The 13057-nt window shown below is 36.0% G+C and overlaps 1 protein-coding gene across 1 annotated transcript in view; it reads left to right on the top strand.

The window, feature by feature from the left end:
- The window catches only part of THEMIS (thymocyte selection associated), a 250897-nt gene extending 239736 nt beyond the window's left edge, over positions 1–11161 (top strand). Inside the window, exon 4 of the mRNA XM_044064159.1 lies at positions 10089–11161. Coding sequence (XP_043920094.1) covers positions 10089–11161 — 1073 coding nt within the window. The remainder of the gene's footprint in view (positions 1–10088) is intronic.
- The last annotated feature ends 1896 nt before the right edge of the window (positions 11162–13057 follow it).

Below are 13057 nucleotides of genomic sequence, written 5' to 3'. Positions count from 1 at the left end.
GAACAGGCTCCCCATCCATGTAAAGCATAGTACATCCCCAACCCTACTTAAGTGTAACTTTGACCAATGGATGGGAAATCAGAAATTCACCCTAGGTCTTGTCCCAGTGTCTCTGATAGTCAGAGGCAGACAGTAATGCCCAGACCTACATACTCCCACATAACCTCTAGAAACTTCCTAACTAACATATCATCTCCTAATAAATGCCCATGATACAGAGGTACACAACTGAGTTGGATAGCGTAGCTAGCTTATAAATCCCCTGGTGGTTGTTAGCCTAGTATATAACTATGAACCTATGAACAACAGCTGGCATCCAACATGACTGAAGAAGAATGTTGCTAAGTCAGATGATTTGAATCAGCAGACTAACATGTGATGATAAGTCTAAACATGAAACTAAGCCATTGAAAGAAACATTTTTGATGAAAGGGTATCCTGAAGCTGACGTGGATGATGGCATCAGGGGAATAATGAAATAAAGGAATGGAAAATGCAAGACATGCATATACACTGAGGTTACTTGGAGCAATGAGACAAATATTGATTACAGCAGTAAGATTAGAGGCATGAAATTACAGAATTCTCTTGATAGTGAAGGCTTTAGAAATATTATCTGTAATAACTAGAAATTGTTAAGAGCCTTTCAAAACAGAAGCATTGAGAGACTAACCTGAATTTGTTTACAGGAAAGGCAGAGCAATAAAAGACTGGGCTAAGAAAAGGCTATAATGAAAGGTGAGATGAGATGATCTGGACCAAATTCGTAAAGGTTACCACAAAGTGCAGACAATGTGTACACTTTGCGGTAACCTTTTCAAATTCAGATGCAGCACCACATGGGTCTGTTCCCATTATTGTGCTATATGCTAATGAGGCAGTTTGGGGTCAGGCGTATGCTAAATAGCCATGTGATCTCTCCACAGGCACTGTCTCCAGAAGGCATCTAAGTGCAGAGCAATGCATGGAATCGCCTGGCCATGTAGATTAGTATTTCCATTCCTACCACATCATGGTACTGCATGTTCAGCCATTGCAGCAGAGGTAAGTACCAGGGAGTTTAGTGATAGGGTATGGCTAGAAAGTGTATGTGTGTTTGCAAGCAGGGGACTGCATGTGTGCCTGCCTGGGATGTAGCAGAAGGAGGGTAGGGGTTATGGTAGGTTTGTGAGTGCCTTAATGACACTCAATACAGTGATGTAAGGGAGGGAGGAAGTACAATATACCACAGGCCTAAGGATATGACATGACATGTGTGACTGCAACTACCATGATGGCCTAGAACAAGAAAAGAAGACCTAGAGGATATTCAGACAACTTAGAGATAGATATTTGACTGCGGTGTGTGTTTGTGTCTGTGTGTGTGTTTGTGTTTAAATGTATACTTGTGCTTGTAGATGAGTGACAGAGAGGGGGGAATGCCTGTGCCAACACGATGTACCCTTCACAGTAAACTACAGCACTTTGCAGTAGTCAACTGTGATTTATACACATGCAAGTTAACCAGTAATGCTGTATTTCCTCATTGCAGTCATCATGTCTATAGATTACAGAATACTGCATTGCATTAACAGGCCCTTTTTACTATGTCCCTTAATGTGATGCAGTAGGATTTTAATGAATCCTTAGGATGGTGATTGTAACTACTATATGGATATACTACATGCAGGCTAACAGTGTATTATTAAAAGGGAAAAAGTATTTTATTTTAGAATTTTTTTCATTGAAAGTTTGCTAATGTGATTTCTGTAACTTTGTGTGAGGAATGTGCTGCAATTTATTTATTTATTATTTATTTGTCCTTGTTGACCAGGAAAGGCTGACTGGGCAAAGCCCATTTTTAGTGGAGGCCTGGGGAGAAAAGCTCCATCACAGTACATTTATAGTGACACTAGACAGTTCTCAGAATATAGATAGTTCTCAGAAAAACAACAATTAGATTTTGCAGAAAAAACATGGTTACAAGACAGTTACATACAGTAAAGCATTTGCATAAATATGTATAAGTGTATATGGTTCTGGTAGCTCTAAATTCCCACAGGTAGTAAGTGGGTGTATACCTTAAAAGTTAAAACATTGTTGTAATAAGGATGTATCTAGGTAGGCATTGCAAGGAAGTACAGACATTTTGAGAGTATAACTAGAGTTTAGAGTATGGTAGAGGAGATAAGAAGTTAGAAAAAATCAGGTAAAGTGTGAAAAAGGAGAAAGAAAGAGGTGTGTATGATTAGAAAGGGAGTTGGTTAATATGGGGAGGAAAGATGGAAGAAATGCTGTGATACTGGAGAATCGGCCTGGTACGAGCGTGAGCATGACCAGCATTTATTGAGATGCAGTTTGAGCGGGCTGTTAAAGTGTGACAGTTTGTCAGCAAGTTTGATGTGTTCTGGGGTGGTGTTCCAGTTTTTTGAGACCTAGCAGGAGTAAAGTGAATCTCCAGCTGAGTTATTAGACTTAGTTGCTTTTAATTAAAACTCATTGACAGAGTGGAGGTCCTTTGAAGGAAAGTAAGGTAGTAAGATATTTTTTAGTGTGGGATATTTATCTGGCTTGTAAATATATTTATATGCAAATACTATTTGTGAATGTTTTAGGACGTTGCTTAGGTCGAGGCAGTTTAGTTGTCTCAAGGCTTGAGAGTGGTGGGTTCTACATGTTGAGTTAGTGGCACATTTAGCAATTTATTACAGGAAGAGGCTAGTTTGGATTCAAGAGTGATATTTAGGTTAGTTAGGCTAGTTGTTGCATAAAGGAGGGTTAGGAGTAAGTCGGTTGAGGTTAATGTTTGCCTTGCTGTGTCTGTACTGTATTGTTTGTCTCTTTAGAGAGAGCCCAGGTTCTGACTGGACTTTTTATGGTATGTAAGATATGGTAGTTAAATTTGCAATTTTCATCAATGATAACCCCTAGGAATTTACTGCGTGTAACTAATTTTATGTTAATGTTGTTTGTTGATGTAATTAGGAAATATTTCTTTTGGTTGTTACATGTTTTGAGGTGAAGAACATTAATTTTGTTTTGTTAAGGTTAAGGAGCAGGCATGATTCTTTTAGCCAGGTTTGTACAGAGATGAAAGAAGTTTGAGTAAATTCCTGTTTGGAGAGAGCTGGGCTGCACGTATTAATGATGAATCACTGGCATATTGGACAATGCTTGCACGCTGTGTGGCAGTATGGAGTTTATTTCTAGATGTTAAAGATGAGTGGCCCAAGAAGTGAGCCCTGTGACACTCCTATGGTGACAGCTTGAAATGGTGAATAATCCTGGTGCCATTTGATTGCTTGTTTTCTTTCAGCCAGATAGCTAAGGTACCATGTAAGGGAGTGCTGAGAAAGTCCAATGGAAGCAAGTTCAGAGAGTACATATAGATGTGATACTGTATCAAATGCTTTAGGTAAGTCTAAAAACCCTGCCGACACAAGTTTGCCATTATTTCTAAGGTGATTTATAGTTTTGGTAAAATGCAATATGGTTTCTCTCTTTTTTAATTTCTCCAAGTCTTTTGGGTTTGTAGTACCGTGAGTAGAATGGACCCCATTCCAAAGTCAAAGTAAGATTAAAGTTCATGAAATTAGTGTTGTTTCAATCTTTGATGTTTGCCAGAAGTGCTCTTCTCTGCACCCACAATATGCCCAGTACTGACTCCTTCTACAGTTCATATGGAGTTACATGTATTGGTAACATATCTAAATATGAGTGTAGATTCTTTTTTATAAGACCTGTTGTTCCTACTACTATTGGAACTGTCTGGGTATCCTTCCACATTGCCCTCATTTATGCCTGCAAATCTTGGTATTTTATGACTTTGTGTCTCTCTCTCTCTCTGTACATAAGACAGTATAGTCACTGGGTGTAGCAATTTCAATGATTAATGCTACTTTTGTCTTCTTATCATGGACTACTATATCTGGTTTTGTGGCATCTATTTTTGAACTGTTGGTAATGGGTGATTCCATGTGATATAAACATTTTCATTTTCTATAATGTTTTGTCTGTTGTCAACAATGTTTTTCAGCCACTTCAATATTATAATGTTTGCACAATCCCCAATGCAACAGTCTTGCCACATTATTAAGCCTTTTAGTTTACAGTCCTTCTGCCATTAGTATATTACAACTAGCAACAAGATGTGTGACTGTTTCCAGTTCTGTTTTACAAAACCTACATTTGTTTGTTTCTCCTACGTGTTCAATGGACTTTGTAAACCAACATGTAAGTAGTCCACTATCTTGGGCCGCCAATATTAACCTTTCATCTTTTGGTTTAAATTCACCTTTCCTTAACCATTCCTGGTCAACATGAGGTTATTCCAAAAGTTTTCTATACTTGCAACTATAGTTATGCATTTTCCACATTTATTGACTTTTCATTTGATCCCTCATCTTATATGTTTCTTTTGTTTTTTGGCATATTCAGTTGCTGCCTGATTTTTTATCTTCTTCTGGTTTGATTTCCATTCTTGCTTGACATTGATATGTTTCTGCTAAACTAAGCAGGGAAGTCATCTTAGACTTATTCTCCTCATGTTTTAAAACTTTCACTACATTTTGATCTTGTGAGGTCAGCATATATGTATGCAGTCCTATGACTGGAGATTTATATATGTAATCAGCTTCAAGGAGGCCTATACCTCCTTTAGAATGGGTAATATATAGTCTTGGTAATACACTGATTTTTATAAATCATTTGATAAGCATGAAGCATCCTACTTATTTTCTTATCAAACCGATCCAACACCTTTTGGGGCCAGCTAATCACTCCAAAACTGTAAGTTAAGACTGGAACAGCAAATTAGTTTGTAACTTAGACTTTGTTCCTAGATGACAGCACTATTTTCAGTATTAATTTTAGTCTTCTAAAATATTCCTTACTAAGTTCTTTTCCCATTTGCTCATGTTTTATTGTTGATCCTTCATCATTTCCCAAATATTTATACACTCCCTCTTGCTGAAGTTCTTTCATATCACATTCTTGTCCCAAACTGATGTTTTCTTGGTGCTGCAGCTTTCCTTCATTAAAGGTTGCTTTTGCACATTTATTAAGATGAAATGTTCTTATATCATCTAAAAAAATTTTGACCACTTGCAGCTGTGCTTTCAGTTCCTCATCTGATGAACTATATAGTTTTAAATCGTCCACAAAAAGAGGATGAAAAGTCTTTATACTTTGTTGTTTTCTGGGAGCCAAATTGTAGCCATGACCTAATCTGTTAAGTAGACAGCTTAATGGAAGAAGGACAAGACAAAAGAGCAATGGTGACAGAGTCACCCTGGAATATCCCCCTTTGAATTTTTATCCCTAGAATAATAATGTGTCCTTTATCATGGCTTACCTGCAAAGGGGGGGTGTCACTGTTTAATGGTTGCTGTAATGTAATCAATTAGTGTAGGGTGTATCTTATATATTTTTTAAGCACTGTTTTATCCATGAATGTGGGATGCTGTCAACTTATTTTTTTGTAATCTATCCATGCCGTACTTAGATTCTTCCCCTTTTTACAGTTCTCCATTATGACTTTATTTAACAACAAATAATGCTTTGTTCCACATGACTTTCTTTTGTTGCCCTTTTATTCTATTGCCATGATTAAGTTTTCTTTTCAATGACTATTTTACTATAAACTCTGCCAGCATCAATTCCAGAGTATAGTTTATATGTCGTCAGAAGGCAAATTATTGGCCTATAGTTATTAGGATAACTTAAGTAGAAGTATTGTTTTTCCTGTTGTTAACCAGGCTGGTGTCTGTTCAGGGTATGCATATACATAGTTCTTACTCATGGCCAAATCTTTATGTAAAGATGTTAATACTTTTAGCCAGACGTTAGGTACTGCATTGGGGCCTGGGGTTTTCCAATTAGGAGCTTTTCCTAACTTTGTTTCAGTAATATATCCTATTTACTTCTGTTATATCGCATGAATTTCTATGAACAATCCTAATTATTGTGTTCTAACTTTTTGGGGTTCATTGACTTTCTGTAGTTTATTTCTTTCATTGATCTTAATGTGACTGTCCATCTCTATTAGATCAAGCAACTCTTCTGTTAGATCATTTTCTTCTAAACTGAGGGCACATTCTTTGTTCTCTTTTTTCTGCGGGCATTCTACAGATAGTTCCAGAGAATCTTCCTCTACATACTCTTCAGTTTCATCCTGTGTCATCCATTGCTCTTTCATATGGGAACTCCCTAGCCTATCACTCTACGACATTGATGGCGTCAGAGTTGCCAGAGTTTCCTGTTCCTTCCCTTGCTGTGCAACTCCAACTGAATTTCCTGTGGAAGGCTCCAAAGTATCTTCATATGGCAACTGATCAGATGTTTCCTGCTCCACCGGTTTCTCCTTAATTTGGGGATCCATCACCCTATCCATTTGTGGTGTTATCAGAGTTAGATTTTCTACACTAAATCCTTCACTTCACAGGTACTCCATAATCTCAGTTTCTATTTCTTTAACTTCTCTATTACTAATCTTCTTTTCTAGTTTTCCTCTTTATTTTCTTATTTTTTTGTATTGTAAAATTGTTCATATCCGGATGCCTTTGCCTGTATTTCTCTTCCAATATCTTTGGTGCTGCTCTTTTTGTATTGATTAGTTTTGCTTTCTTCTTTGCATAAATATTGTACCACATTAATTCTCTTTTTCTTTCCCATGTTCATATTTCTTCTTCAGATGTCTGCTGCTTCTCCTGTTTCTCCTCTCTTGGGGGACTCATTGTTCCGTCATGCTGTGATGTAACCTGTGTTAGACTTTCTACACTAAAGCCTTCACTTCACAGGCATTCCACAGCTTCAGCTTCTATTTTTTTTACTTCTACTTTATTAATCTTCTGTTCTACATTTCCTTTTTGTGATCTTATTTTTTCTATTGTGAAATTTTTCATATCTGGATGCCTTTGCATGTATTTCTCTTCAAATATCTTTGGGGCTGCTTTTTTGTATTGATTAATTTGGCTTTCTCCTTTGCGTAAATATTGCACCATATCAGAGCTCTCTTTATTTTCCACATCCATATTTCTTTTTTATACCTTTCAAAAATCTCTATATTTTGTTCCTTATATTTTCTCACTTCCTCAGTGACTTCTTTTTCCAAACAGCCCAAGGTTTCTTAGTCTATATAATGTCTTTTCATAAATCGGTTGTATTAATGAACACAAATTTGTATTTGAAGCTTTTGACAGTTTTTCTTCTGCAATATTTTTCTTTCCTCTAATTTCTGCTGTAATCTTTTTGTATATCTTCCATCTAGAAATTCAGAGCTTCTTACATAACAGTAACAATACATCATTTCTTTCTACAAGTCAGGAGGAGCCTGAGTGTGATATATGCTATTGGGAGTCTTGGAAGCTCTGGTGATGCCTTTTCTTGAAGGAGATTCTGGGACTAATGCTACTGTAAGGTCTATTGAAAATGAAATAGCTTCAATGGAGCAATTTGTTGTTTGAGCAATGCATTTTGGGGGAAGAGAGTATCAAGAGAATTGGTTCACTAAATTACATTCATATATCATCAGGTAAAGAATATCTTGAGAATTTTCTGAATGCATGCAATGCTCTAAATCTGAATACTTAGCATGTATGGACATGGTGAGATTTAATGCAAATGAAATGAGCAATCTATTACATCACAAGCCTCTTTTAATGGGAAGACCATTGATTTTCCCTGACAGACTAGTGAACTTATCAGAGGTTTGTTGTAAAGGTGATACATCTCTAAGGATTGACCCGGCAAACAAAACACAGCCATATGTGAGCCACATTCTAGTTAATGTAGCTTAAATGACAGACACTATCCAATAATGAGCACATTTTACCTTATGTAGGATGCAAATACTCTCTAAAGATAAAAAGGAAAAGGGCAAAGGAAAACCATGCCTTTTGCACCTTTACAGTTAGAATGTTTAGAAGTAAATCCATAGAACAAATCTGTGGCAGGGCCTCAATGAATTGCAACTTGCACTTCTCTATAAAATCATCCAATCTCAAATCTTTACCAGCATTCTCCATATAAAACTGCAACAAATCATATCAAATGCCTTCTGAAAACTTAAAAAATAAAGTTACTTCTTGAATATGACTGTCTGGTAAACATCTTCTAGGTGATGAAATCCAGAGGATCTTCTAAATGGAATCCACTTGATAAAGCTGATGTTAAACTGTTGGCATTGCTTGTTAAGTCATTGCTCCAATGTTGTTTTTTCCTGAATTCTTGCAAATTGTACTTATTCTTATGAATGTTGCCAGCATTGCAAATATTTAATAGTTTTAAATATCTGCAATGCTGTTTTTCTCCTTTGAATGTTCTTCTGGTCTGTAGCTGTTAGTTTTGCCTTGCACTATAAGCTATAAGTTGACCTATTTAACAGGGCTGTTATCTCCAGGTCTCCAATAAAAATGGATCCCGGTCAAACATTTGCGATTATCTAATAAAAATAAATAAATAGCTAAATGTATGGCAGTTACTGAGGTATTGGAAAGGTCATTAATTGCCATCTTCCTTTCAATACCTTTATATACTGCCTTGCAATAGTATTACAAATGTTCTGGAAGAGAACATTTTGTTTGTTTACTGATTATTCAAATCATGTAAGAACATTGATATATAAGGAAGTGAACAAATAAAGAGAGAGAAAATAATTAGTGAAAGCGGAGGCGTGATCTTAACATAGCAGGGTAAGCTTGTTGCACAACACTGCAGAACAATGCATCCGGAAGGAAAAAAGGAAAAAAAATGAGCACACAGCTGAAGAGGAAGCAGTACTAATATCGGATGAGGAAAGCAATGTAACATAGTCATATCGCAGCAAGGAAGGGTATCCAATGCTGGGAAGCATGATAAAATGCATTATCAGGAGAAAGCAACAAGTTGCTTTCTTAATATATAAAAAATTGCTTAGTAACTCCATGAAACAATCTGTGTATTTCTGGAGATCTGATCAATATTTTAGAAGCCATAAAAAATGACAGGTTAAGAGCTTAATATGTGGGGCCTTGGGGAATGAAGGCAGATGGACTATATGAAGAAAACTCCATTAAATCTTATTGGGTAGCATATTTAAAAAAAAAAAAGGAAGAACAAGATGAAAAGATTTGACATTGCAAAGTAGCTGTCTCAAGAGAGAAATGAGGAAGCATTATTTCAAAAAAGTTATGTTGGAGGGTTGGAGCACCCTTTCTGGAGTAGTAGTAGGAAAAATAATCCGTTAAAGAATTCAAGAAAGATGGCATTAAAGCTATGGCAGTGCTTATAAGGCTGTGAATTAAAGAAGAGAGAAAAAAGAGATTGTTGATTAAGTAAGATCCATAGCTTATGGAACAGGTAGGGAAAGTGGCAAACTAGGTTGACCAAGAAGTTTTTAACTGTAGTCATAGTCAAAGATAATATGAAGACTTATTTTGGGGGAAAGGAAACCACTTATCAGATACAGTTAACAGTCAGATTATGCTCCAGTGTAAATGATTTGATATGAATAGGAAAGAACTAGTGAACCAAATAAACGCTGGTCAGGAAACACTGAACGAATCACAATCTTGCCACACAGAGCTCCAATAAAGGCTGTCCCTCCTCAACACAGATACACAATGATGTCACCAAGGAACCAGGGCTCACATAAAGTAAACAACAGTAAACTTTAATTCCTCCATCATACAATAAAAAACAATGTTATACAGTCAGATTAAGTGCTTTCATCTTCTTACAGAGGACTTCATCATCTGTGTGGCAAGACTGTGGTGATTAGGTAGGAAGCATGCAATAGATAACTGCTCATTGTTTCTTGTATTTTAACTGATGAAGTTTTTCATTTTAAGATGAAAGCACTCATGTAATCAAGTATTTTTGAATTAAAGGATTGAACTTTCAAAGGATACAATGTATTTCATTTGCCCTACAGTCCAGATAATTCTGCTTCAGTGCACCAGCTCTTTCCTAGTTTGTTTCTCTGCTTTTTGGAGTTTATTTGATACGATTCCTAGACTTATTTGCATTTAATTGTGCTGTCACATACAGGAAGACATATTTTTGAATTTAAAATTAATATGAGTAAAAAGAGTTGCAAAATTTACACTCATTTCTTTTCTTTTTTATTTCAGTTAGAAAAGACATTGTACAAATCCCATTAAACCTTGATGTGGAAGTCATAGATGTAACAGATCAGTATGACATCACCTCCTTTGTACAGTGTATATCTTTGCAAGATTTGATTCAAAGACCTATTGCACAAATGCCAACTGTTGCAGAGATAATAGAGGGGTCTGACTCAAGTCAGACTGCATACAGCTTCTTGAAACGTGGCAAACAAATAATAATTCACAGTGGTTATCAAGGCAAGAGAATTCTAGCATCTGAAATCAGAAGTGACTTACATAAAAGACACTTTCTAATTCCTTTTAGCTACCAAGGGAAGTTTAAAAGACGACCCAGGGAGTTTCTAACAGCATATGACCTAGACATTGCTAAAAGTAAAGGAGAACAGTTGCACGCTGTGGCCACAAAGTCATTCACAGCACCACATTCTGAACTATCTACAGTTTTTGTTGGAGATCAGTTTCTGGTTCAAGAAGAACAGCAGCCTGAGATCAGTGAAGTGACCTATCAAGGCACTAAGAAGAAAATGACAGTATTGCCTTGTGAACAAATTGTGGCAGATGGGTACAAGAAGGCACTACTGCCAGTTTACATGGAAGGAGGGTTTGTAGAAATAATTCATGACAAGAAACAGTACTACCTTTCTGAAATACAGGGGAAGTTCCAGTTGCCCTTTAATGTGAAAGTTTCTGTTAGGGACCTTTCAGTTGAAGAGGACATCTTGGCAGGATTGCCTGGCCTACGATTGGAGGAAGAAATTACAGAGTCATATGTTCTTGTCAGTTTTGTTAACAACGCAACAGAATACTGGGAAATCCCAGTCAACAGAGTCACATTGTCTCTTCAGCTTCTCAATCAACAACCAGTGCAGTGTATGGCACCTTCAGTACATACAGTCATTGAGGAAATCAGTGAAGATGCATATTATATGCTGCGGAGGTATGAAAATTCTGCCCTCTACCCACCACCTCGTCCTCCAAAAAGACCTCCACCACCTCCACCCAAACCAAACAACCTGTTACTGTCAGATAAAAAGAAGCTAGACCCACCAAAGTCACCAAAGGTGAGGCATTACTGATTCAGTTTTTCCAGTTATTTATTCCATTATGTAACAAATGTGATCCTGTTCAGGTACATGAGTTATACTTCTACATGAAAAATCTGTTAAGTGAACAATCATCTTTTAAATTCTCCAGTCTTGATATTAGAAAACATGCTCGCTATGGCGTGTGACTGAACTTAATTGGAAACAAAATAATAAAGCTGCAGTATTTTCAACTGATGATAAAAGACACATAGGAAAGTATTCAGGCCTTTAAAGTGCGTAACACTTTCCTCTGCAAATAAAATGTTGCTTTTAAATATGTAGTGAGATTTTCAGTAATTCAGCACTCCCCATTAGTTTGTGAACCTTTGCAGTTTCAGAGAATTCTTAAATGTGACTATTTTAGGAAATTAACAGTAAAATATCGTGAACTGTCCAATCTACTGACACAATTTAGTAACATGAAATAATTTGAAAAATGCTGTCTCTAATATTAGAAATGCTCCTTTTTGACAAAGACTGCTACAGTCAGAGATTTCACTTTCATTAACAAGCAGTGGCACTGGATGTAAACATACTAAATCTGGCATCTTGCCCGATACCCTCTGGATAAATGCCAAAGCACCAACAAATGCAGGATAGCAGTATAACAAAAAAAAAAAAAAAGACTTAGTGCTGTGGCAGAATGATGACACAATGTAAAAAAGCTTGTTTAATAAAGTAGCTTTTTTACATTGTGTCATCATTCAGTCACAGCACTAAAAGTATTTTTTTTATATATATATATATATATATATATATATATATATATATATATATATATAGTTTTTTTTTCTTTTTTAATTTAGTTTGCCAGCATTCAGTGGACTGTCAGTGCTTTGTTTTTTGGAGAATATGAATCTTCAAAGACTAAATATATATATATATATATATATATATATATATATATATATATCTATATAGACTATAATATTTAATTTTATAGCACCAACAAGAAACTGTATTTCTTGAGGTGTGTATAGCACTTGGGGATGAGCTGCAAGAGCTGATAATTATTTGTACAGATTTTGAGAAGTATACTTTCTCAGAAAGTTTTATAGTAGATATTGTTTACTGTCTGGATTTTTGCTGTTTCGTGTATTTTTTTAAGTCTAGGGGAACTGAAGAAAGAAAGCAAAGTTATTTTCATACTATATAGAGGCTGTTTTCATTTCACGTGTGCATTTGCAGTATGATTTTCTATGAATATAATGTCAACAATTATTTTGTTTCACATTTCTTTTTAATTTTTTTTTAGTTTGTTTACCAACCAGTTTTTGTTTCTCTTGGAATTACTTCACCATTGCACTCTGGTCAGGCACATGTTCCATTGTTCAAACTAGTGTTAAACATGGATGGCATGACATAACAAGATGTGTGGGATAGGCAGGTCAGTGCTACAAGTTTGTAATCTGTCCAGTTATTTTCAGATAACACAGCACTTCCATATATTATATTCCTTTTTACATCTGTAAGGTTATAGCTAGCCGCTCAGAATAAAGTATCATATCATAATTGCTGCAGCATTTATTGCTAGCCAAATGTGAGCAGCCTGCAGTATATGGTATATCTGGTAAGGCATAATGAACCATTTTGTTTGTGCCATTTAAGAAAAAAACAGTGCTATGGCTGCAATGCCACAACAGCAGAGAGTAATATGAGTCTGGATTTCTGATACCTAGCCACAACGAATACTGATATATCAGCAGTGAGCTGGAAGCAAATAACCACTTTCCTTTTACATTCAGTTTAAATCTTCCTTCTGGACATTTTGTGAATAAACTTTACCATATTAAGAGGTTGAACATTGAGCAGATACATTAGTTAAGGAAATACATTTGCAAAAGTATTACAATATTATTGTAGGAAAGGAAAAGCGAAATAGACTAG

Source organism: Protopterus annectens, chromosome 1.part0 (assembly GCF_019279795.1).
Source record: "Protopterus annectens isolate FY-2018-M chromosome 1.part0, PAN1.0, whole genome shotgun sequence".
Taxonomy (NCBI): Eukaryota; Metazoa; Chordata; order Ceratodontiformes; family Protopteridae; genus Protopterus; species Protopterus annectens.
Note: the sequence above shows the minus strand (reverse complement) of the source record. Positions and strands in the feature narration are given on the sequence as shown.